The following is a 27,621-nucleotide window of genomic DNA, read 5'->3' as shown; positions in this document are numbered from 1 at the left end:
CTGGCCGAATTCCCCTGAATTTACTTTATGGGGACTCCAAAAGCACCATATTTACCCCTTGGTTTTCTGACATTTTTTCCAGCATTCAGCTTTTGACCTGCTCTGCAATTACACGGCACCACAGACCTTCCTTACGGAGCCTCTGCCAACCTGCTGGTTTCACCACTCTGTGACACCAGCCCTTTAACTACAAGCTACGTACAAAGTCTTCCAATGACTTGAGTCACTGAAGAGTTTCAGCCCCAGACTGACACAGGAATCCAAAGCTTTCAACTGAAAAAGCGCACAATTTCAGGGCCTTTTGTCTGCGAGGTGTTTTGCTCCTTTTAAGTAGTTGGTGCTGGTGATTTCCACTAATGCCAACACAAAGATAGTAGTCACATAATTGAGGAAGAGTTTACGTCCATGGTGGAAATTAAAGAGTTTTCATACATTTCATACATTAATAAATGACAAAATCTACTCCCATGTTTATGTGATACAGAAGCACTAGTGTTTTTACTGCATATACGGACAAAAGCTTCTCCTTTTTTGTCACTCAAAGAGACAGGGATAGAGAAGTATCATGTCATTATATGTATATATATGTATGTATAGAAATGTACTGATACAAGAAAATAAATAGAATAACTTGTCCTGCATAACTGACCATCTTATGGGTGAAGTATCACAAAATCAGTTTTGTCAGAAAACCTTTCACAGAAAACACCTTATCACTTGTGATCCATTGAGTGGTCACTTAGCAAAGCCTTCCAAATCCACCATGCAGCATGGAAAAGCAAAAGACTAGATCCTGATTCCAACTACACCTGTGAAAATCCTAAATAACTCCCTGGTACTAAGAGAAGTCTTCAGCTTCCACAACAGGTTTATCCACATAAGCTGATAAAGGTGCAGAAAACTCCTCAGAATTTACTTTTCCAAAAACAGAGTTGCTTCAGTTCAAGCAGAAACAACATGGTCAGATAAAACGTAAAATATCTGCTTTATCCTAATGAAATTACACACCTCTGCAGCTTGTCCTAACATAGGTTTGAAAAACCTATGTTGCCGTCACTGCTGTTAAACTTTGTTAAGTCAGCGCCTGATGCTTCACTTCTTAGCAAGGCAGTTATTTGTTTCCCAGGCAATCGCTGGCACCTGCCTGCCTTTTAAAATCAGATAATAATTGAATATGAGGAAAGTGAGATGAAGTAAAGGAGATTTAATAAATAGAATCTTTGCTGCAGAGGGAATTTCTGTGGCAGTGATTACGTTACTAATTGATCAGCACATTGCCTGAGAGAAGCCAGAGACGACAATTGTACTTAGCACTGTGGCTGAAAGCAATGCAGTCAACTACCTCCTCGGCTTTTGCTGTCTGCTGGTTTCACCTGGATTGGTCTGTTCATCTGTAAAAGAAAGCAAAGAGAGACAGATATTTAGCAATGGAATCAAACCTTGTTATACAGAGCCTTGCTTTGTATTCTACCGTGCATCACAGTTAGCATCAGAATAGACTCTATGAGGAGGGAAAAAAGCAATTAGTAAGCAAAGAAGTGACAACAGAGCACAAGCTGCTTGGGCAGCTTCTTGGTCTGAGGTGAATCAGTGTCACCTCATTTACCTAACAGGGGCTCTGCTGAATCACACCAGGTGAGGGATCTGACTCATTTCACACAGGTCATAAAATTTTAAATGTAACTTTTTAAATTTCTAATAGTTCCTTTTGGAAACACTGTGTCAGAACAGAAGTACTTTGTTAGAACATATATTTCAGTGAAACTTTAATTGCAAAGGTTTCTTGAGATTGTCATGGTGAAAAGAAAATGGGAAAGTGAACTCCACCTCAGCTACTGGCTCAGTAGGACAGTCAGTTGTATGACTATCAGTCATACCAGGGGAATGAGACTTAGATCTGGCTTGTCCACATGCCATGGAAATGCTGGGTGTTGAGGATTTTTTTGAGAGGGTGGGTGTAGTATGCAAGTCAAAACCTCTCCCTGTTTTGATTTTTCAGATGTCTTTTTCCTTTCTCACATGAGAACACAAGCACATATAAAAACCTTGCCATTGTGCTGTGAATATGATTTATGTTCTCTGACTTATCCCTGTTGCTCTGTCTCTGTAAGAGAAGCACTGGGTGTTATAAGCGAGACCACGCAATTTTCTGGTCCATCGAAGATAATTTATTAATTAAGTAAGCAGGCACAAGCAAAACAGCGCTGGGCGGCTGGGGAGTCTCCACTCCACCACGGCACGCAACTTCCCTTTCCAGCGTCACTGTTTTATAGCATCCAAGTTCCGGCTTGTCAGGACTTGTTGAGCCTTCTGAAGCTGCGCGTTCCGTTGTTGGGGGTCGTTGTTTTTCACGCGTTGTACTCGTGTTCAAGGGAGGGGGGGGTCGTGAAGCGGCAAACAGAATGTCTTGCGGTGGGTTGCTTCACAGAATCCTTTGTTTTAACAAGGATGTTTTCCCAACCTCCCTTCCTCATTATCTACTCGCTTAATCCCCTTATCACAATGTTGTGAATTGCGAAACCTTATCAGATTCTTTACATCCTTAAAGACAATGAACAAACCCCCTACTAATTTATCACAATCCCTCCTTTTTCTTTTTCCAACATATTTTGTTCATTGAACTTCTGGAGTATTCGCTTGCTTAACACTAAAGTCTCTGCACCATCTTCCTCCTGCTCCAGGGATTCATATCTCACGCGCACAAGCATAAGATGAGCAGCCTCCAACCGGTTTTTTACAATCGCGATTACTCGATTGAATATACATGGTCCAAAAGTCAGTGCTAATATAAACAACAGTAAAGGTCCTGCTATGGTTGATAGTAAGGTAGTGAGCCAGGGCGAGTAATTAAACCAGGATTCGTACCAATTTTGGCGGGCTTCATTCTCTCTTTTTCGTTTTTCTAACCCTTCCTGCAGTTTTGCCATGGTGTCTCTTACTACCCCAGTATGAGCCGCATATACACAGCATTCCTCTCGAAGGGCTGCACACAGCCCTCCTTGTTGCAAAAAAATCAAATCCAATCCCCTGCGATTTTGAAGCACCACTTCAGATAATGATCTAACAGATTTCTCTAAAGCTGATATAGATTGTTCGATGCGGGCCAAATCCTCATCTACAGCAATGCGTAGAGAGGTAAATTCTTGGCTTTGTTTTACCAGAGAGGTAATTCCAGTTCCGGCTCCTGCAGCCCCTAGAACCATCAGAGTGACTAAAGTGACAGCCGTAATAGGCTCCCTCCTCTTTAAGTGGTATTCTGCCACAGTATGTTGGGTGTACATATATTCCTCAGAGTGGTATAGAATCCTTGGGATAATTACTACCTGTACACAGAAATTATGAGACGAGTTGAACAATTTCAAAGATAAGCATGGAGTTACCCCCAGAGACGAACATACCCATCTGGTGTTATCTGCTGGTATTAACCATTTTTCTTTGTCTAATTGTGTAGCATTTTCTGTAATATTGCATAGATGGAACTTCTCACCAGGGACCGTGCCTACGCACCTGCCATTCCCAGTTACTTCCGTTAACGTTATTCCTACATCCCTTCCCCAATTGCATTGTGGGGGATCGGTTTCGTTTGAACGGGTGGTCTCTCCCAGATCCCCAATGGCGTCGTAATATGGGGGCCTTATATCAAGACATAACCAGCAAGGTCTAGGCACGTCTGGATTTGGTTGATTCAACAACTGATAACTAGCATTCATGATTCTCCATATGTTATTCCCGGTCACCCCTTCATTTCTAATCCCGTACTCCGGGTTTACTGATTTATTAGCAACCTCCAGTGGTTTAGGGCTATTAGGAGGTAGCATTCTAAAAGCTTGTGTAGGCTGAATCCTCAAAACACTCCCCGACAGTTTCTGATTTGGTCCCACCCGTTGGGGACTCTTAGTCTCTTCCTTCTTTATATAGATGATGCCTCCCCTATCAGTCCCCCAGCAGTAGTTATCTGCTGAACAACTTGGTGATCTTCCCATCTAATCAGGCTCCATTTAAAAGGTTTGTGAGGGTGCGCAGACCCAGGAACAGTGTAAACAATCGTACCCATTACTATGTATCGCAAAAAAAAATGGCTAGGGCCCATTTTCCAGAGTTCTTTACCTGGCCACGTAATTCCCCACCGTTTCACTCTCTGCCTCGCTTGTCAGTTCGGTTGCAGCGAACTACAAGGTGCAGGTTCTTCTCGGCAGCAGCAGTGTTCTTCAGGGGAGTTTCTCGGGTAACCGCGACCTTTTTCTGATCAAACAGGGTCCCCTCTCCTCCTTTTTTTACGATACATAGACAGTTAGACCATACTTATCGAGTTCGTTTCAACGTGATCTTTAAGTCATCAGGGCCTGCGACCGCTTCCCATTCGCTTTTCTGGATCGGTCCTTTCACGCGACTGGCATGCGTTCACCCCTTCTCAGCCGTCCGGATAGCCGTCTCTGTGATAAGTAAAACAACATAGGGGCCTCCCCACCGTGGTGTTAAAGACGTTTCTTTCCATGTCTTAATTAGAACCCTATCTCCAGGTTGTATCCTATGGATTGCTATATCTAGCCACCAAGCCTTTCGCTTGCAACTCCCTCCGTCGGTTCATAAGCTGTATTAAATAAGGTTTTAATTGGATATCCTCTACCTGGGGGTGATCAGATGGCATCTCTAAATCATAAGGCATACCATACAGCCTTTCAAAAGGTGAGATTCCGACATCGGCTCGGGGCTGTGTCCGGATATTCAATAGTGCAAGCGGTAAACATTTCACCCAGGAGGTTTTTGTCTCTATCATAAGCTTTGTTAGTTGCTTTTTAATTTCACCATTCATTCGTTCTACCTTTCCAGAGCTTTGAGGATGCCAGGGAGTGTGATATTCCCATTTAATTCCCAGAGCCTTCATCGTGTCTCGGGATACCTTTGACACAAAGTGTGGGCCTCGATCAGAGTCAATTGCTTCTATTACCCCGTATCTGGGTATGATGCTTTCTAATAATATCTTTACCACGGTTTGAGCTGTGGCCCTTGCCGTAGGGAATGCTTCAACAAAGTTTGTGAGGTGGTCTACAACAACTAACAAGTATCTATATCGCCCCGTTTTTGGAAGTTCAGTAAAGTCTAATTGAATCTTTGCAAAAGGTCGATGTGCCAATTCTCGTCCTCCCGGGACCCTTTTTCTCATATGTTGAGCATTTACCCTCCGACAAGTTATACAATCATTTACGATCCTCTTTGCTATATTATAAATCCCTATACACATATAATTTGTGGCAAATTGATCCACCAATGCCTGGGTTCCCCAGTGCGTCTGTTCATGAAATCTCCGTAGCACCCTCATAGCTACTGATTTTGGTAACACTTCCTGTCCATCAGGCAGTACCCATTTCCCTTTATCGTTTTTTTTTTTCGAACCCCCATTTGTGTCATCTTGTCTTCTTCTGTAATAGTGAAACAGAGTAAGGGGAGGGGAATGGGTCCATTCGACCACAGGGAGTTAGCCGGCCCGCACTTGTAGCAGTTTATAAGGCGGGCTTTCTTCCTCAGAACAATTGCATTCAATCCCATCAACTCCCCATTCACTCCAGCAATCATAACATGGAAATTCCTTTAAGTCTTTCCCACAGTATTAAGTATTATATTAAGCATTATTATATATTATTCATATATTGTTATATTATTATATATTAAGTATTAAGTATAAGTATTAAGTATTTCCCACAGTCTGGGCAATCTTCCCTCGTTCTTATAATTCTTATACTCATTAATGCTGCCCTTTTTGCCTCCTGATCTGCTAGATTATTACCCCTAACCTGAGGGGTGAGGCCTTTTTGATGCCCTTTTATATGTACTACGGCAATTTCTTTGGGCTCTCTGATAGCTTGTAAAACCTGGGTAATCAATTCCTGATGTATTAAACCCTTTCCTTGTGAATTGATGAGCCCCCTTTCTTCCCATATTTTACCAAATGTATGTACTACCCCATAAGCATATTTTGAATCTGTATATATTGTACCGCTTTTATTTTTCAACAATTTTAGGGCCAGCAATATGGCATATAGCTCGCAAGCTTGGTCAGACCAGCTAGGGCTCAAAGGTCCAGATTCCACTATCCCAAATGTTTTCTCGTTTACTAACGCGTATCCTGATTTTCGCTTTCCCTCGACTACTCTCGAGGAACCATCCACATATATCTGTTCACCGATGGGTAATTCCACCTCCTCTAGATCAGGTCTCAATTTCGTTTGCTCTTCTATATTTCGGAGGCAATCATGTCCTAAGGACTCATTTGGTTCCCCATAAAGAAATTGAGCAGGGTTCTGTAGGGAGGTTGTTTCTAACGTTAATTTTGGAGAGGAAATCAAAATTCCTTCATATTTTAATAATCTGGCGTCAGTGATCCATTTCTCTGCCTTCTGTTGCAGTACCCTGCATATATTGTGTAGAGATATTACTTTGATTTCCCCCCCAAAAGTGATCTTCTGTGCTTCTTCCACTAACAAGGCAGCAGCTACCACTACCTGCAAACAGTTTGGCCAACCCCGGCTAACCGGATCCAATAATTTAGACAAATAGGCCACAGGTTTTTTTACTCCCTGCCCATTCTTGGGCCAGCACTCCGTATGCCGTGCCTTCTGCGCTGTTCCCAAAAAAAAAAAAACGGCCTCCTTAAATCTGGTAAGCTTAACACTGGGGGGCGTACTAGTTCCTCCTTTAACTTGTTCAGTCGTTCCTCATCTTCTTTTGTCCATTTGAGTAATCCATCCTTATTCAGCTTGTTATATAAAAATTTAACCTTTCCACTGTAATCTTCTATCCATTGTCTACAGTATCCGGTCAACCCTAACAGTTGCTGTACCTGCCTTTTAGTTCGCGGGGATGCTAAAGCCAATATTCCACTGATTCTGCCCGGGTCTAACTTCTTAGTCCCCTTACTTAACTGGTGACCCAGGTACTTTATCTCTTGCTCCACAATTTGTAATTTTGCCCCTCCTTTTTCTTTTAAAGGGTACAGATTAACTCGATTCTCTGAGCCAATCCAAAGGCTCGCATATTCGCTCCCCTCTAAACAAAAAGGTTCCTTTGCATTTACATAAACATTTAAGGCTTGGCAAACCCAGTCTTCAAATGACCCAGATATGGGCCAATAATTTGCCTACCTCCCCAAACTTCAACACAATAATGAATCATTTTTACTTTATCCTTTCCCCGCCTAAAAGGGGAATCACTCCAATTCTTAATCATTAACCCCAGTGGGCTATCTGGGGGAATAGGGGGCAACCTAGCACTAGGCATTGCCCCACCCATGGGACCAGAAGGCTTACTCTTCTTCTGTCCCATCTTCCGGAGTGCCTTCAAACACACACACAGCCGCTTCCCCCTTGTCATGGCCCAGTCCCTCGCGGGATGTGGGAACCGCACTACTGAGGGGTCCGCACTCACTTCGTCCGCAATTGGACGTCTCACACAGACGCACTCCGGGATCACCAACCCCAACCGAAAGGATCACCGGCCTATACTTACCCACCCCGTGGGTCTTCGTTCGGTCTTCGTGCACAAAGATTGCTTGGGGTTACCGGCTTTATTTCCTTGTGCCTAATTTTGGGTTCGTCGGTGAAGGGCTCGAGCAGGATTTCCCATTCCCGGGGCCACCGAAATCGGCGGGGCGCCTTCCCTAGAGGGATTCCCAGTCAATTCGCCTTCATCCGAGTCACGGCACCAAATTTGTTATAAGCGAGACCACGCAATTTTCTGGTCCATCGAAGATAATTTATTAATTAAGTAAGGAGGCACAAGCAAAACAGCGCTGGGCGGCTGGGGAGTCTCCACTCCACCACGGCACGCAACTTCCCTTTCCAGCGTCACTGTTTTATAGCATCCAAGTTCCGGCTTGTCAGGACTTGTTGAGCCTTCTGAAGCTGCGCGTTCCGTTGTTGGGGGTCGTTGTTTTTCACGCGTTGTACTCGTGTTCAAGGGAGGGGGGGGTCGTGAAGCGGCAAACAGGATGTCTTGCGGTGGGTTGCTTCACAGAATCCTTTGTTTTAACAAGGATGTTTTCCCAACCTCCCTTCCTCATTATCTACTCGCTTAATCCCCTTATCACAATGTTGTGAATTGCGAAACCTTATCAGATTCTTTACATCCTTGAAGACAATGAACAAACCCCCTACTAATTTATCACACTGGGGACCATCACTGTCACTGGTGTTAGGCGAGGTGCAGAGCACAGCCACCTCCTCCGGCCACTTGGGCCCAGCCCGGCTCCTGCCCAGCCGCTGGGGCCCAGCCCGGTGCTGGGGACCAGGGTCTCTGCCCAGGCCGGGGGACGTGGCTGCCACTTTCCCTTTTGCAGGCCCAGCAGGTAGCAAAGCTGGGCACGTACCCCAGAGACACATGGACGCATGCGGACAGACAGGACGCTGACACAGCCAGTCACACGGTCTGCCCAGCCAAGGGCTGCCTTCAGCAGCACTTCCACACCATGTTCACATACGAGCAGACACAGCCAGCCGAGCACCCCTGCCTGGACCCAGGCCTCTTGCCCACTTCACAGGTCACCTCCTCACTGGCTGGTCCAGCTTGAAGCTCGCTGGCAAATGCACATGCACACCCCGAGGGCACCAGGCTGCGGGAGATGCAGGTGCTCGGCCCCCAGCAGCCGGCCCCAGGCCCAGGGGCTGTGTCCCCCATGGCTGCAGAGCTCTGCTGTTTCTGCACCCTCCCAATCTGGGCCCCCTGGTTCATGTCTTATCAGCTGCAAACGCTAATCTTCCTCAAAGTGGACCTGTAGTTTGATAGCCTGCCTGTCAACTAGTGTGACTGGGAGGTTTGTCACTTGTCATTGTCTCCCCACTTAGAAGTCCTGGATCGGATAACCCTGCTGGAATCCCGCCTCCCTTTCTAATTATCCCTTGTTGCCTTGGAAAAGGTCCTTGACCAGACACTCTTAAAGGAGGCGTCTCCTTCTACATACCCTTACACCCAGAGCTGCTTACTCCCAGGAGAAAGGGGCAGCAGATGTCCACGACCATCTTAACTGGTGGTGCCTAACACGACATGGGTGTCTGATGCACAGGGTGAGGATATTCCCCTCCTGTTAATAGCTAGGGATGCAGACTGGATCAGAAACTGCTGAGATTTTCTTCTGAAAGCCTCTCCCTGCCCTTCCTCCACGTCACTTAAAGCAATACAAACACTATGGGGATGAACTACTCAAAATATTTTTTCTGTGTGACCACCACTGAGTGGATTGAAATTATCCTTAGGTTTGGCAGCTATGGAAATGGTAAGCTCAAACAGGCATCACAAGGAGCAGAAATTTAGATGGCAATGGAAATCTTCCTAACAAAGACCAAAAATTTGCTGATGAGTGTCACAGGATGCCTCCCTCACCTCAAAATAAAAATAAATTAAAAAAAAAAAAACACAAATAAATAAGAGGCAGATGGGGGTCAAATTGAATATGCATACTTTACAGAGACAGATGTCCCCCACAGGGATCCTACAATAGTTGTGGCAAGTCCAGTAAAGCTATTCTGGCTCTCAGGCAGAATGCAAAGGTTCTCAGAGCTGCCCTCCATGTCTTGCCTGCAAAAATCATTGACCATAGCCACCTCTGTGCTCTCAGACACTGGGGCCAAAAGCCACAGCCCTGCTGAACCTTTGTGCTGGAGTCAGGGTTTAGCCTGCAGATGCAAGGATTATAAATTTTATTCCTGATTCTTCCCAATCCCAGACAGGTATAGATCTGAATCATCGTCTTTTCTCTAGAAAACATTGGAAAAATTAATCTTATATCTCTTGGCTTTGCAATGAATGACTTGCAAGCTTTTTAGTTGTCATGTCCTGTATCTAGTCAGTACTACTATTTAATATCTAAATATTTTACTACTCATTTTCTAGCATCTCTATGCTTCTCCTCCAGTGTTTCCATTACCTTGGAGAACAGTAGGGGTGATTCTGCCCCTCCCTTATTTGTGGCTAATTGCAGTTGGGCAGCAAAGCTGTTAGGTTTCTTTTTTCTTTTTTTTTCCTAATTTTTTTGAAGTAGTTCATAATTGTTCAGATTTATTCTAATTGCTCTGCGCACATATTTAGTAATAAAAAGTTATCAAACTGGCTGACAAGTAGGTTAAGATGACGGAGAGCCTAGCAGATCCTGCTGCATTGTTGTCTCAAGAGGAAAATGTACTTAGCCATAAACTGACTACGGTTAGATTCACACTTGGAAAAAGAAGGATCAATGGCTCCAGAAACTACTGAGCAATTTCTGCTCTCCTGTATGCCTATATCCTCTAAAAAGCTCCAGACATTTTAAGTGCTAAAACCAGCAAAGAATCTGGTACTGGATGTTGTGGTTTAACCCGGCTGGCAGCTAAACACCACACAGCCGTTCGCTCACCCTCCCCCCTCCCTCTCTGGGATGGGGGAGAGAAACGGGAAAGTGAAGCCTGTGAGTTGAGATAAAGACAGTTTATTAAGACAGGAAAATAATAATAACAATAATAATAATAATAGTGATAATGGTAATAGTATTAACAATAATAATGTGTAAGAAAACAAGTGATGCACAATGCAATTGCTCACCACCCGCTGACCGATGCCCAGCCTATCCCCGAGCAGCCGGCCCCCCACCCCGGCCAGCCACCCCTATATATTGTTTAGCATGACGTCAGATGGTATGGAATACCCCTTTGGCCAGTTTGGGTCAGCTGTCCTGGGTCTGTCCCCTCCCAGCTCCTGCTGCACCCCCAGCCTGCTCGCTGGCAGGACAGAGCAAGAAGCCGAAAAGTCCTTGGCCTGGTGTAAACACTGCTCTGCAACAATTAAAACATCAGCATGTTATCAGCGCTCTTCTCATCCTAATCCAAAACATAGCACCCTACCAGCTACTATGAGCTACTTAACTCTGTCCTAACTGGAACCAGGACACTGGATAAACCTTGTATCAGACCCTGCTTCTGCAACTATAAAGACCTGTCATTCACACGTGTATCATAAGATACTATCAGGGCCGGAGGCAATGTATTTGGCATCAGCAGGACAGACAGCCTGCCATAGCTCTCCTGTAACCACATGTGAGTAGCTAGCTGCTATATACATTTAAAGATCTGTTAAACATAGGCGATGAGTGTGATTTATGTCATATAAGTAAAAATGTCTAAAACGTGTGATTTTAAGCCATTCCTCAGATTGGTGTCTGAGATGAATGTGATGAATAGTTCTCTGCAGTGCCTGTTCCTCTCCACTGGTCACAAAGGTAGTCTATGCAGAAAGGTTAGAGTTAGGTGAGATGAACCACATCTTAGTCCCCATACACAGGATAATAAAGCTGAATGCACCTCTGTCTCCCTGCTCTGATTTCCCCCATTGTAACTGGTTTGTGTTTACAGCAGGTTGGTGTTGACATCATCCATGTACCAAGGTCCGACTCCAGAGCTGTTAACTGACAGCTGCACTCACTGTCTATATATGGGTTCCTAATGTGGATACAACGGCTAATGTAACTTCAGTGATGAGAGGAGGTCCCTGCTGCTTATGCCAAAACAGCCAGAACCTGCATCCCAGGCAATCAGAAAGAGAAACAGTCACATGAGATAAGAATTTAGAAGAGGTGTGCTGACGGTTGCAAAAATCACTGCTGAACTCAAGTAAACTTTGGATCCAGCCTTTGGAAGAACTGGAAATAGCTCTTCCTACTTGTGAAGAGCTGGCTGTGGTCAGTTTGCCATCAGGCAAAGACCATCAGGCCCTTTAGCAAAATGAGAGGAGATGATATTTGGTAACTTATTTTTTGAGACTGGGGCATGAGGGAGGAGAAGAGAATCTCTGAGAAAAGGAAAAATAGAGGGAGGGAATGGGTATCCAGCAGATGAAGAAAAAAATGAGGAAATTAAGTAAAAGGCTAGTGTAATTTAATGTACACTATGATTTATACACTTGACAATTTCTTTATAGACCAAAGAGAAAGAGCTGCGTGCACAGAGCCCATAATACAAATTGAGATCATCTTGACATGAAAGACACCAATTATAGGGAGAAACATTGAGAGGAAAATAATTAAGTTTCTGCTCTCCATTTATGGAACTTTTTTCCCCCTTTCCTTACACAGCCACTCTGGGAGCAATCAGGTGACATGGGGAGCAGAAAAAGGCTAAGTGGGGAAATAAAATAGCAGAAAGAGGTACCTTCCCCAGTCTGGGGAAGCACCTGCCTGGAGAGAAGGGATTTCAGAGGTTCAAGCTCTCTGCTTATTCTTCAGCTGAGAACTGTCATGGCTTTAATGCAAAGAAACCAAATTTTTTACTCCAAAGCACAGTCCCCTGAATAGTGTTTTGAGGAATAATGGTATAGATATCTTTAATATCTGTCCTGCCTTGGTGGACCCTTAGAGTGTGATAGGAGAAAGGAGGAGTCCTACGGCACTCAACTGGGCTCACAACAGGAGGAAAATGCGTTGGAGTAAATGAGGTTGTGTAATGCCATCTTTGCCCTGAACTGGAAAGGATGGTGACCCCAAATTACTGCTTTCAAATGCCTTCTGAGGGAAGAGCTCATGTCATTACACTGCAGATAGACAGTGCCACTTAGTGAGGATGCCTCTTCTCGGTTTTGTGAGAACTCGAACCCAGAATTGGTAGAGTTAATTTTGAGAGAGCCAGCACATGCAGCCTTAAAAACACCATGTCTCAATGTCTAAAGCACAGTTTCTCCAGACTTTGGGAAGGATCCATCATGTGCTTTACATTCACCCTACTACATGGAGCACAACTTAGGCTGGTATCCAAACACCTAGTACCTGCTGAGTCTGGCTGTGTATATAAGGGATTTGTGTTACATTTTACTCCTGTCTCGGGAAATCCAAGGCAGACATCGATGAAACTTCTTCACACATCTTCACACATCTTCACACATCTTCAAATGCCTCCAGTGTCATGAAATGCATGTGCCAATAGCTGCCAATACAGTCAAGAATGATGTCTCTCACACAAGCCTTTCTGTAGGAACTTGTAGTAGCAATCATAAGAGCCCTAGCTAGGCCAAGAAGAAGACACCTCACATTTGAGGAAAACAGAAAAGTGTTAATACCAATGCCAATCAGCAAATCTGATTAATGCCATGGGCAGCCATAAGGGATCACAGGAACTATAGATATGGTTGTGAGCTTTTAGTGATTCCTGTCATTAAAATCTTTAAAAGAGATTTGGCATCACAGGGAAAGAACTGGGTAGGCTGATCCAGCATTTAACTGACAGATGGACTGGATGAACACTGGAAGGCTCTCCTCTAGGAATAGTTGCACTTCTGTTTGTTGCAATGGTCCTCCTTTCCTCTGCCCATGGATGCTCTTTGTGCTCTCCTTTGAAATAGGATCACTGTTCCTCACTCTAGATTATCCCTGCTGAGCTGTCACAGTGAAAGAAGCACAGTGTTTTATCATCAGTTAACCCAGAATGAGCTTATCTCCTCTTTAGACTCTCTCTTACCCTTTATGGCCTGACTAAAAATGTTCATTCTCTACATCAAACGTGAACATCTATTTGGGGTGTTTATAAGATTCCCAACATTATGGTACCAGAATGCATAAAACCATTTTAAGTCTGGACAATTTTTTTTTTTTTATCCCTATTCATGACGCAGAGCCCAACTTGGCCACAGTAATTATTTGGAAGGGCCTTACTCAACATCACTGCCAAGACAGAGGTGTGCTGAGGGCCACTGAGGCACAAAGAGATTTAGGAAAGAGCCAGAAAATATAATTTGGGTTTCTGGTTCCATATGAGAGACTCACTTTTCAAAGAACTGGCAAGCAGCTGTGGAAAATCAGAGTTTTATTCACATCTGGTTACCAGTGTGGCCTCAGGCAACCTCTGTGCCTCAGATTCCCTGTCGGTGTTTGGGAACTATGGGCACTGGGTAACAGTACAGGTGTGAATCCGCCCTACTGCAGGACAGGGTGCTGCAGGTCTTTTCTCCACAAATGCCATAGGTGGTTGAGTTGATGGAGGAGTAAGAACTCCAGGTGCATCACACTGCTCATTTTCCTTTCGTCCTTTGTGTCTTCATCTCTGCTGAAAACCACCTTTACTATTGCCTTTGCACACCTTCGAGAAAATCACTCTACTCATTACACTTCATTTTGGCTTTTCCCTCCTTTTGCCTAAAACCAACTAATTCAATTAATGCCAAATGCCAACCTCCCACATCAACTTACCACTTGCCCCACCTACCCCCACCCCAATCCTCTCTGCGAGTAGAAATGCAACATCATTTTTCATGTCCAATTACAGCCACCATGGTGCCACTCTTAAAAGGCAGCGCAGGTACTCCTGTCAAAAAGGGTTTGAGTTACAAGGAGCGATGAATTGCAGCAAGCCCTTTTTCAATTCTCTGCAGAAATGAAATGTCAGAGCTTGCTGCTGTATTTTTCTCAGCACCATCAGCTACAGGCCACTGCAGGAATTAGACAAGGGACAGACACTTTTCTGGATCAGGATTTTTTTTTTCCTAAGGTTGTCATTTTCTCCCCCACCAACCTTTTTCTGCTCCCCTTGGCTTTCATATTAATTTAGCAGGTAGAAGGATCACCTGGGAAAGAAGAGTAGAAAACAGAGAGAGATGATTTCTCACTGTCTCCATCTTTCTTCCTCTCACCGCTCCTACTATCCTTTCCTCTCTCTTTTTCATTACTAACTAATGTACATGGGGTTTCCAGCCAGGACTAAGGCTCTACCAGGTTTGAGAATGGATAAGCATAGAGTTAAAAACAAGAAGAATAAGGGAAAATACTAAGGATGGAGACTTGCCTTGAACAGTTTCAAAGGAGAGCAGAGACAGGAAGGAAAAGTGAGGAGGGGGCTGCTGAAGATCACTGAAATGCCACTAATGGTTAGGAAGATGATGTCCAAGGCAGAAGCGAACACTGTTGGGGATAATCTTCTGGCTGTGCTGAAGGATTAAGTCACTTCAGGAGACAAAATAATAATATATAAAAAACAATTCTAGATTGTATGATGTTTGAGACCATGGAAGATGACTACATTGATCATTTATGTAATGATAGTCTTTCCTCCCCTCCTTACAGGGCTTAAGAAATTTGAATATTCCCTGACAACAGATCAGTTGGGTATGATTAAGGCTTTGTATCAAAACCTGTGAGGAAAGGTATTCTGTTGTCCATGTTTACTGAAGTTCCCAAAGAGTCAGGCTGGAACAGTCTAGAGAGTAGAGGTGTTGACCTCTGTTAAGGCCTGCTTAGAGTTCTACATTGCCTTCTGGATGAATTTAGTCATATCATTGTATGTCTCTTTCTCAGCTTTCTCTTCTGTAAAATGAATACAAAGACACCCTAATGTACCATGAAGGTGGTTGATGAAAAAATGGTTCTAAATGTTGGTGTTAAACAAACAAACAAAAAAAGCGTTCCATAATTTCGATGCCTGAACCATTTGGGCAGACATAATGGCAAATAACAAACTCTTCTTGCCCAACCATGTTCTGTTCTGTTGGGTATTGTTCAGACATCAGCCCTCTAAATCAATGATCAAACACTGCTGTGACCTGATGGCAAAGGATGGGATGTAGATAGGAGCTAGCAGGTCTTAGCAAATGCATATTGGGCATTACTGCATCTGTGTACCCAGATCCTAATCCCATCCTCAAACATTTGCTTCCTAAAGACACCACGTATTTCTTGGTGATCTCATGATGTTAACTGGACACATGGATAGTTTAATAACTGACCTGAAATTTCCAGAAAATATGGCTACTCCTTATCGCTTCTGTCCTGGTTCCAGTTAGGACAGAGTTAATTTTCCCTCATAGTAGCTGGTAGGGTGCTATGTTTTGGATTAGGATGAGAAGAGCGCTGATAACATGCTGATGTTTTAATTGTTGCAGAGCAGTGTTTACACCAGGCCAAGGACTTTTCGGCTTCTCGCTCTGTCCTGCCAGCGAGCAGGCTGGGGGTGCAGCAGGAGCTGGGAGGGGACAGACCCAGGACAGCTGACCCAAACTGGCCAAAGGGGTATTCCATACCATCTGACGTCATGCTAAACAATATATAGGGGTGGCTGGCTGGGGTGGGGGGGCCGGCTGCTCGGTGATAGGCTGGGCATCGGTCAGCGGGTGGTGAGCAATTGCATTGTGCATCACTTGTTTTCTTACACATTATTATTATTAATACTATTATCATTATCACTATTATTATTATTATTGTTATTATTGTATTCCTGTCTTAATAAACTGTCTTTATCTCAACTCACAGGCTTCACTTTCCCGTTTCTCTCCCCCATCCCAGAGAGGGAGGGGGGAGGGTGAGCGAACGGCTGTGTGGTGTTTAGCTGCCAGCCGGGTTAAACCACAACAGCCCTTTTGGCGCCCAACGTGGGGCTCGAAAGGTTGAGATATCGACAAATTTGACCAGAGTGTGTTAAACTAAAATTGGTATAAGTATTGGACCTGCTTAATAGTTGCTAGTCACGATGTTGATTGCCTTAATATCCAGTCTGCTGTACCTGTATTCCAAATTGAGTTTTATAGTGCGGTACTTTCTGTATGTGCTCCCTGTTGCACTGTTTATCCTTTCCGGGCCCTGGTTTAAGATTGTTATGGTACTGTGCCGTGTAACAATGGCTTATGAAATGATGAAATATCTGGTCACGACTTTAACCTGGTATTTGTACTCAGCACTGACGTCGACTCTATACTTTGGAAACCATATCTCGGAAACTATTAGCAATTACACCTATTGCCTGTTTTCGTTAGGGAGCCAATCTGTGGAGGGGACAGGGGAAGACATGTTTCCCTACCTGTTCACTCTCCCTTTCTCCTTCACCACCACCCTCTTATCCCCCGAGCTAGTTACGGTGGTTCTCCGAGATGTTGAATATCCTTGGGATACTCAGACCAGCCTGCTCTTGTTGTTATGTCTCCTGAATGCGCTTCAGGTTTTGTTGAGGGTTAAACAACTACTTAGGAATCTCATCCGGAGATCTGTCTTGAGGCGGGATAGTTGCGAGTGGCAGGGAGTGTGGGAGGATATGGGCAGGTTTCTAGAGCAGTGGTCACCTCCAGTGTTTTGGACATTCACCCCTGAACAACTGCAAAATCCTAAAAAGCTGGCAGAATGCTTGAAAAAAAAGGTGTCATGACTCTGGCAGTTCCAAAGTGACACAAATCACTGTAGCGTGCTGGGGTCTGGCTTGTGCCTATCGAGCTGCAATTGATGCTACTATCAAACTAGCTCCAGCTCCTGCAGCCGCTCCAGCTCCTGCAGCCGCTCCAGCTCCAGCTCCTGCAGCCACTCCAGCCCCTGCAGCAGCTCCAGCTCCTGCAGCTGCTCCCACTCCTGTGTCTGGGTCAGAGAAACGAGCTGTAGCAGTGCAAGTTGACCCCGCAGAGGGTATTCCAACCCCTGTGGCAGACCCTGTGTCTGGGTCAGAGAAACGAGCTGTAGCAGTGCAAGTTGACCCCGCAGAGGGTATTCCAACCCCTGTGGCAGACCCTGTGTCTGGGTCAGAGAAACGAGCTGTAGCAGTGCAAGTTGCCCCTGTAGACAAGGTGAAAAAATGGTATAGAGGCTCAGGTCGTTTAGAACGCAGACAGTCTTCTGCTAAGTCTGGGCATAGTGAAGACGAGGCTGGGCCATCAAAGGTGCAGGAGACTGAAGATGAGGATGGGGATGTCGAAAAATCAACAGTAACTACCCGGACTCTATACCAGCGTGAGCTACGAGATGTGCGAAAAGATTTTGGTCGCTGCATAGGTGAGCAGCTTGTCACCTGGCTGCTCCGGTGCTGGGACACGGGAGCCAATTATGTGGAATTGGAGGGCAAGGAAGCCAGGCGGCTGGGATCCCTTGCTAGGGACGCATGCATTGACAAAGCAATTGGAGATGGAGCACGATCTCGCAGCCTCTGGAGGCGTCTCCTGTCAGCTGTGCAGGAAAAGTATCCCTTCAAGGAAGAACTTGTATGTCTACCAGGCAAATGGACCACCATGGAGAAGGGAATTCAGTACCTGAGGGAATTGGCCGTACGGGAAGTAATTTATAAGGACCTAGATGACGCACAAACATCCGCAGATCCAGATGCAGTCCGGTGTACACCACCCATGTGGCGGAAGTTTGTACGGAGTGCACCATCATCATATGCCAGCTCATTGGCAATACTAGCCTGGAAAGCGGAGGAGAATCCCCCAGTGAATGAAGTGACTAAATTACTCCGGCAGTACGAAGGAAATCTCTCCTCTTCCCTACGGGCCTGTGTCTCAGCTGTGGAGAAACTCTCTGAAGAGGTCCACCAACTTAAAGAGAATTTATCTTCCCCTCCACCTGAACGAACCAGTGTCCACCAGCTAAAAGAGAATGCTTTGGAGAAACTTTCTGAAAAGATCCACCAACTTGAAGAAAGATTATCTTCCCCTCCACCTGAACGAACCAGTGTCCACCAGCTAAAAGAGAATACTTTGGAGAAACTTTCTGAAAAGATCCACCAACTTGAAGAGAGATTATTTTCCTCCCCACCTGTACAAACCAGTGTCTCAGCTATTAGGGGTAAACGTTCATCTATGCAAGGAAGACAATATGGTGGGCACACACACTGCGCCACCCTGTGGTTTTACCTACGTGACCATGGAGAGGACATGAGAAAATGGGATGGAAAATCTACTGCGACCCTAGAGGCACGGGTACGTGAATTGCAAAGGAAAACAATTGGGAAAAAGGAGTTCTTTGAAAAGTTTGCTGCTCCAACTTCCAGCAGGCAGTCCTTTAAACACAGAAACGAAGATTCTGACAAGGACTAGAGGGGCCCTGCCTCCAGCCAGGGGGAGGAAAGGGACAATCGAGTTTATTGGACTGTGTGGACTGTGTTTAATACTATTATCATTATCACTATTATTATTATTATTGTTATTATTATATTCCTGTCTTAATAAACTGTCTTTATCTCAACTCACCGGCTTCACTTTCCCGTTTCTCTCCCCCATCCCAGAGAGGGAGGGGGGGGAGGGTGAGCGAACGGCTGTGTGGTGTTTAGCTGCCAGCCGGGTTAAACCACAACAAGCCACAACAAGAGGGAAAGTTCTTTCTGTTCAAAACCATCCCCCAGAATACCAGAAGAAATTTCCTTTTACCACCTCTGCTGACCTTCTGGGGGCCTGCCATGCAAACAACAGTAATCCCACTTAGGTCAACACAACTATTTATGTGAGTAAAAGTATTGGCATGAATGTGTTTCAAGAGTGGGTCATAACTTTTAAAGCATTGAGCAAAATCTACTGTGATTGAAGGCCCTAAGGAAATACAAAGTATATTAGTGTCAAAGTTGGAAAGGCCAAGAAAATCACCTACAATTGAATTGTGTGTGTGTAATTGCAAAGTTCAAGTAAATCACTCTGTACCTGATTCTAAGTGACATAATTGAATTACAGTAATCTAAACTAGATAGCCCTGAGAGTGAATCCAAAGCAATCTCCTCCCTGAAGAAAAAAAAAAATAAACTCAGGGCCCAGGTCCTCAGCTCAGGGAAATTTCCATAAACATTACAGAATCAGGAAAGCTGTTTCAACATGGGTTAGCTACACAGACAGCTTTTTGTATTTGTATCCTGCAGCTATAAAGCATACAGCAAAAACCTACTCCTGTGGGACCAGAGGTAAGTTGCATGAATTGCCATGTGATTACATGTTAAGCATACTTTTGTGTGGGCAGCACAAATTGATACAGCATTGGATTAATGAAAAAGCAGGAAGAGGAAATGCTTTAGAAAGTTTGATGAAAAAAATCACATTGGCCTGACTTGTGGGAAGCACTCACTAGTAATGAATTGCATCTGAAATGACTCTATCCCAAACCTTATCTGGCTAGCAGACTCTTAATTCCTCCCTACCACCGTCTTCCTGGCCTGACTAGATGTGTGTCATAGACATGTACACAAATAGATGAAAAGACCTGAAATGGGAATGTATGAGGTATGAAAAAAATATCTTGAAGGGTCTGACCTTTACAAATCAGTCAATGCTCTGGTGCCTACCCCCAAGAATGATTGCTACTGGCCATCCCCACACTCCGAGTATTTTCTATATATCATATAAAACACATTATGAACCATCCATCTAACTATTGATTCATCTTTCCACTTGTCTCATGTATATAGATGAACCTAGAGGGGGCTTAAGTTCAGTTCATGTTCACGTGCAGAGCCTATGGCTTCTAATACAAGACTTCCTCCCTGCAAAACAGTTTGGTCTGGAGTTTGAAGAAACCGCTGATCCTGTTAGTAACAAAATAAAGACTTGCCAGTTCCGCGGATCCTTTGGTTTGTTCTTGGGGATGCTGAGCGTGTACGCTACACATCACAGTGTCTCTGTCTTTAAATGAAGTGGGGAGGGCCAGAGGGGTTGATGGATCTCTTTATCAGGGAGCGGAGTGATAGGACAAGGAGTAATGGTTTTAAACTATAAAGGGGTAAATTTAGATTAGAATATTAGGAAGAAATTCTTTACTATGAAGGTGGTGAGGGACTAGAACAGGTTGCCCAGAGAAGCTGTGGATGCCCCACCCGTGAAAGTGCTCAAGGCCAGGCTGGGTGGGGCTTTGGACAACCTGGGCTGGTGGGAGGTGTCCTGCCCATGGCAGGGGGGTGGAATTAGATGGTCTTTAGGGTCCCTTCCAACCCAAGCCATTCTGTCGTTCTGTGATTCTATGATCTCAGTGCTTTGTGGGAACACCCAGTGCTCAGCAGGCTTGAGGAGAGTAAGAGGAACAAAACACAGGGTGCTTGGAACAACAGAGACTTATTTCCCAAAGCAAGAGAGACAGTACAGCTTGTGTTTTGAGTATTTATAAATACTGTTTCATATGCAAATCTGCACGTGGAAGACACAAGCAGGAGACCCCCTTAGAGCTCTGGGCAGTCACACAGTAAAAATGTCATTAGATAGGTCTACTTTCACATGCTAGGCTGTGTCATCACACACATGGTGTGCCCTAAGGTACTGCTGCGTTTGTACTCATGGCTCTTGCCAGGTGCTTGTGCACTTGACCTTTCCTTGGAAAGAAGAGAGCCTGGTAGATGTTGACTTCTAGTTATAGCCGCATGCACAATGACACGTAGGAACTTGGAGACACTTTTAGCTTGGTGGCTGTAGTCCATGGCCACTTGCATATGTGAGAAGTCCCTGGGCATTCAGTGAGCAGTGAGCATACCCAGGCATGCAAAGTGTCCCAGGCTTGGCGCGGTGGTGATGCTAAGCTATATATAAGGGCCTGTTTGTCTGAGGATCCTGACAGCAGAGGTGTAAGTCTAGAAGGGACGCTGCTCATTAAATCTACTTCCCTGCTGATACCAGAAGCAATCACGATATGAAATTCTGTTCATAAATGCATCCCATTCTGATATAAAACCAAGTCTTTTGCTGTCCTTACCTCCCATCTTCCCTAATACCAATAGGAATAAGCTTTTCCATATCGTCACCTCTCTTCTAATTTCCCACTTGAGTTTATTTCAAGATAATTTACATCCAATTTTAAAATGTGCCCAAACGATCTTTTATCTAAAATGGTTCTTCTCTATCCCTGGCATTTTCTATTAGCCAACTCTGCATGCGTTTAGCAGAGCAACCACGTCCTCTTTTAGCCTAGATATTGTGATCTCAACTCTTTCAGGGCAGAGCAGCAGCATAATCCACACATATGAAAGTAGCCCATACAGATACAGCCTTAAACTAGCCAGCATAGCTCACAAATAACAGCACATAGGTGGTCACGTAGAACTTAATGAGTGATATCAGTAAGTGCTGAGGGTCCTAGATCCGCTTTGCAATGTGCGCTCAGCTCAGGTGTTTGCAGTTGCATGGTTATCAGTGCCTGAACTGCCTAGTTTAAAGCCTGCTCTCAGACCCTTTATATGAGCTGGCTCACAGATGCTCTCAGTGTTGATTGGCTCTGAGGTTCCCCAGTGCTGCCTGCAGCTGGTGCTCATTCAGGCAGAGGCATAGCCCGGAGGGTGCTCAGGAGCTGCCTTGCTGAGGAAGCACAGATAAGGGGAAAGGATGGGGTGTTGTCTGTGTACAGGGCATGTCACGATTTTCTGTATGTTGGGTGCTCTCCACAGAGGCCAGAGGCCTCTTCGTTGTGGATTTCAGTGGGACAGGCAAGCAAGCCAGAGATACAGATGTACTACTCAAGGCGTTATAGACTTAACCCCTGCCCCTTCACTTAGAGATGAACATCTGTTCTCGTCTTTTCTTTATCCTGAGCCCATGACCTCTGGCTGTTGGCACTTCCCTGCTGTGCTCTTCATTCTCTAAGCTTTATGTCTTCTTCTGAAGCAAGACCCAAATGCTGCCTTTGCCACTAATGGTTGCTTGGCTTGCCTTTGCAGACTTTAGGCAAGGCCAAGCTCCCATTGACTTCAGTGCTTTGAGTTCAAAAAGAGCTTGGCCACCATCCATCCAAGCAGATTAGACCTTCTGTGCTTGTGGCTTTGTATGCCTGGCCACAAAGATAAGAACCACAGACAGCCCTTTTGCCCACGGAGAAATTCTTTCCACAGCAATACCATTTAACAAACAACTGAGTAAGCAGTGTAAATTAACTATCTGCTTTCACCCGCTGACAGGTTCATGAAATAAAGGCACTCTCACTGATGTAGATGTGCAGGTAGCCTCAAGGCCTGAACTCAAGCACAGTCTCCCCAGGAACTGAAAGAAGGCATCACAGGGTTAATGATGCAAGCAGGGTTTTCCTTGGAACTGGAATAACCCCAGTCTGAGCCAGAACACTGGTCCTGCTTTCAAGAGTGTTTGTGCTCTTCCTTATACCCCAATTTCCCCTTTCCCAAGATTTAAGTTCATCCATGGGGGAAGCTTGCCACAGGATAGCAGATAGATAGCAGTCCATTCTCTCAATCCCACATCCCAGGAGGACCAGACCTAAACCTATCCCAAGTAGGATGCTGTGGCATTTCTGAACCATAGGGGCTTCCTTCTCATGGCATGTCCCTATCATGATACAGGTGGTATAGCTGCACTCTCAGTTCTATCGATAAATAAATGTAGTCTAATTATTTTAAGATAACCTGAAATAAGTCCTGTTCAAGCAAAAACAAAGCAAAACAGAACAAACAAACAAAACCAACCAACCAACCAAAAAAACACCACAACCCAAAAACAAACAAACAACCAGCAGCCATGCCACCTTCTCCTCTGCTTTGTCTAAACTGATTTGAAATCACACCTCAAATCAGATATGTGAAAACCTTGCCTACAGATAAACCTCTTAGCTGTGTGCTAGATCAGGGCTGCAGTTCCTGATGGAAAATAACAAATAATAATAATAATAAAAAAAGCAAACAAGGAAAGACTCAGGGAAAGAATAAGATTATCTTAATCTTGACACTGCCCCTTTAAAGAAAATCTTCTGTGGAAGGGTTTAGAGCATTAACTTATGCTTCAGTCCTCTTTCACAGCTAGGAAATGCATATTGGAAGGGGATTTAAAACCTGTTCAAACACCCAAGTCAGCCCTCTGTTTGTTCCTAATGGTGAATGAATGAGTGAATAGGCACAAACAGGAACCTTGCAAATATCAGTACGGCTTTCAAAAAGAAGAGAAAGCAAAAATCCTTAGCTCCCCAAACATTTCCCAAATTGGGAAAAGCACAGAAAGATCAAGGAAAAAAAAAAAGACAAAAAAACAACCCTAACACAAAACTACAATCTTTCCAGATTCCCAGTCCTCAGAGTCAGTGTGATTCCCTGTGCTCATTTCAGCCCATCCAGAATCAGGCCCTCCGACTCGAGAGGAGCTTCCCCTCACCCCCATCAATGTATAATTGGTATCATCTGGTCCTACGTTTTGACAATTATCTACAACATAATTATGAGACTGATGAGTATCGCTGATTAATTATGCCATCCTTCAAAGTTGATCTGGGTACTTACAATAAACAAACACCCTGGTTGGGCAACAAAGGTGATTTTCTGTGCCTGTTCCAGCCAGCAAAGGCTAGCAATTTCATTCCACCATGCAGGGATGTGGTCGGAGACTCCCAAGGATTTGTTTCTGATCTGTCATTCATGTGGTGCTGCTTCTCTTCTGGTTTCTGACCGCACCCTGCTTTCCCCCTCCCGAATGATAAATATTTCCTCTCCACTGAGAGCTGTCTAACAAGAGTGATGTCTGATACTAATGCGTTGCTGATGCTTTCCTCCTCTGTCTAATTATGCCCAAATATTGCCTTTCTTTCTTTTTCTCTCTGAACAACCACTTTTTTTTTTTGCATCAACATGCATCAAAGCATTAAACAAGACATTCCATTAATTTCTTCATCATCATAGCTTAAGTCTGGGACGTACCCTTTAAATATTCATTCAGCTATGAAAACTGGGCATTAAAATATTAATAATGTCAAGCTCATTTGAACTGAGCTCCTGGGGGACTATTACGATACAATTAGAATAAATATGATGATTGATTTGTTGTAAAGGTTCACCTGTCCACATCTGTTAGTGGCCGGAATCAGCAAGCCACCTCTGGCATCACAGCCGATAGCTTCAGGCTATTTACTCCCTCCTTCCTCACCCCCATCGACTTTCCACTTGGTTGCCAGCTCAACCCCCCAACTTTCTAGCATTGCCTGTTCAGCTTGGGTAAGGTTGGAAGAGGAAAACCAGAGAGGCCCCACTAAGAAGAGAGACTGAGAAGAGACTGAACTTTCCTCCCTCCTCTCCCTCTTTGTGCTGTGGCATTTGATTAAAGATGGAGCATTGATCAGAGCCCCTAGAAGTTCAGCCATAAACTTTCCGGCGGTATTAGCCATTAACCTTTTTACAGTATGTGTCTGAACTCCCAAGGTCTGATTCTTCTGTGGGGGTCAGGAGCAAGCCTATGCAACACTGACATGTCTGAACCAATGCAGAGGAGAGCAAGGCTTGCTGCTTTCTAGCAGCATCCTTCCAAAATCACAGTGGAGAAACAGTCTCACGTTGTGACACTGAGAGGATAAAAACACAGCGAGGGAAACGGAGCAAGAAATCATGCTACTTAAGGAACCTTCTGTTTCAAACATAGAATCATAGAATCATAGAATATCCCGAGATGGAAGGGACCCATAAGGATCATCGAGTCCAACTCCTGGCACTGCACAGGTCTACCCAAAAGTTTAGACCATGTGACTAAGTGCACAGTCCAAATGCTTCTTAAATTCAGACAGGCTTGGTGCAGTGACTACTTCACTGGGAAGCTTGTTCCAGTGTGTGACCACCCTCTCGGTGAAGAACCTCTTCCTGATGTCCAGCCTAAACCTCCCCTGCCTCAGCTTGACACCATTCCCGCAGGTCCTATCACTGGTGATTAAGGAGAATAGGTCAGCGCAGGATGTTCTCAAATATACAGACAGATAATTAAAAGAGTTTGGTCCACTGGGTGCTGAGCATATTTGAAAATTTGAGCCAGATTGCACTTTCTCTCCTCTGCAGTGTGAATTAGGTGCTACATGGTATAAACACAAAATGAGAGAAATCAGAACCACAACCAGAAAGAATAAACAGTTTTGTTTGTTTGTTTTTTGTTCTTAATATCATCTACTCTAAATAAACTACTCATTGATCCTTTGAATTAGGGTGTAATGCAAACCTCTCTGTATTTAAAAGTAACCCCAATCTAGCACCGCATACAAGCACTGCCAGTATTTTTAGCTTTACACTTTACCATCAGTCTCCTGACATATGGTGCTTTCCTTAAATCCTCAGCTTCTGGACCCTCACAAGCTTTTAACATTTTTTCTTTTCCAGAAGAAAAGAAGGTTCTTAATGCTTGAAATAGAGCTCAACAAAAAAAAAAAAAAAAGAATACATGGAAATAAAATCTCTTATTTGTATTATCATATCATACATGATTGCTCAAGATAATTTATGATTGATGCATCTTTACAGAAGGCAATGTTAATTACTATAAGCATTATTTGCTTTTTACTGCTTCAGGCTGTTTCTTTCCTATTTGTGCTTTGCTTAAAGATACTGATCCTAAATCTGTCTCTTTCTTTTTCAAATTCAAATCAAGTCCAGCTCCTGTTCCCATGCATTTTCTCTACTTCCTGCATTATTTACTTTTCCTAACAAAGTAAAAATATATAAAACTGCCCCAAAACACATTTTCTGTTGGAAACTAAAACAAACAAGCAAATCCTTTGATTAAATTCTATAGGACAAAAATGTACATATGTGTATCTTTAGAAAATTCCTTACATTTAGGATCTGCTCTTACTACCAGCAGCTCATTGCTGCTTTTCTGTGATGGACCTGGCACTTTAGTTAGTGTACTTAGCCACGAAACAAAATCCTTCATAACATTTATGATCATTTGAAATCAACAGGTCTGGTTTTAGTGTTTAATATCGCTCTCCAAGATGCTCTTTGTTGTTTGCTTTGTTATCAAGATACTTCTAACCATAATTCTCGAGCAAGTTATACAATGACTTTTCCCATGTGAACCCCTTTACTCTTGTAATCTCTGCTTGAAAGATCAGAGTTTTCCAGTGAGGGAACTGCAGGCCTAGTTAGATGAGCTCCTGTGACCACCCTTGTTATTTGCTATCAGAACACGTAACTGAGGTGACACAGGAGAACTGGTTGGAGTGTCTAACCTGACAGTGAAAAGGAAAATTTCCTGGCCTAAGACTGTCATGGGCAGTGAAGGCCAGGATTTGGTACTGACTTTTTAAGCTATGCCCATTTGATTCCTGAAAGCATCCAGAAGCACAAGATGTCAACCCCTGCCAGTACTACAGGCCGTTACCAAAGATGTTTCAGTGCAATGGGTCCAACCTAGTCCTGTACAATTTCTATGTCCCTTTGGGGCCCCCTCCCTGTCCCAAAGAAGAGATGATTTAAAATAAACTCAGCCATTGCACACTATGATACAGAGACCAGAAAGGGACTAAATGTTTATTAGATGTTGGTTTTCTCAGAGGAAAAGGAGCAATTTGGAATGTCTGAACCCTACTTGCTGTAAATGCAGAGCGTGAAAAGATACAGCCATGAACTCTTCTTAAAGTCTGTTACTTATCATCTTCTTCCCCACTAAGTTTCCTCCATGGAAAAAGGGGTTAGGTAGTAATCTTTACCTTCAGGGCCCATTGTGAGGATTAATTAGATATTATTCCTATAAAATTGTGAAGTTATAAAATGCTATATAAGCTCTCAGTATTATTATAATGTGCCATACTCTGCATAATGTATGCCTTTGCAATATTACCCCTTGGTTGTTCAAGACTACAGAACTGCTGCTTCTAATTAAGTTAATGGCTTCATAGGTTGGTAATTTAATAAAACAGACTGCTTAAACCAGCAAGGTTTTGATTAAATGGGGTGTGTGCAAAGGGGAATTTATATTTGTTAGAAGCTCCACAAATCCAAGGTATCAAGGCACAGATAATGCCAGTATAATAGTCAATTACAGAGTGGGGAAGGAAAGGCAGAACTGGAAGCCATCTTGGACAGCAGTGCTATGTACCGCTGCAGTCAGGTATTTGGGGCTGCTCTCATGAGCGAGCGACGGGGTGCAAATGCAGATCAGACTGCACTTCTCCCACCTCTCCCAGTGATTTTCCAGAGGCTGGGAAGCTCTTCATGACTT

General features: G+C 44.1%; 1 protein-coding gene across 2 annotated transcripts in view; it reads right to left on the bottom strand.

The window, feature by feature from the left end:
* The window catches only part of LOC310888764 (CUGBP Elav-like family member 4), an 815,597-nt gene that overhangs the window by 327,385 nt on the left and 460,591 nt on the right, over positions 1-27,621 (bottom strand). For both annotated transcript variants that reach the window (XM_083815832.1, XM_083815833.1), the window contains exon 3: positions 1,343-1,391. In XM_083815832.1, coding sequence (XP_083671958.1) covers positions 1,343-1,391 — 49 coding nt within the window. The remainder of the gene's footprint in view (positions 1-1,342; positions 1,392-27,621) is intronic.

Source organism: Anser anser (assembly GCF_964211835.1).
Source record: "Anser anser genome assembly, chromosome: W".
In the NCBI taxonomy this organism is placed as follows: Eukaryota; Metazoa; Chordata; class Aves; order Anseriformes; family Anatidae; genus Anser; species Anser anser.
The sequence above is the reverse complement of the archived record's forward strand: the minus strand, read 5'-3'. Positions and strand labels throughout refer to the sequence as shown.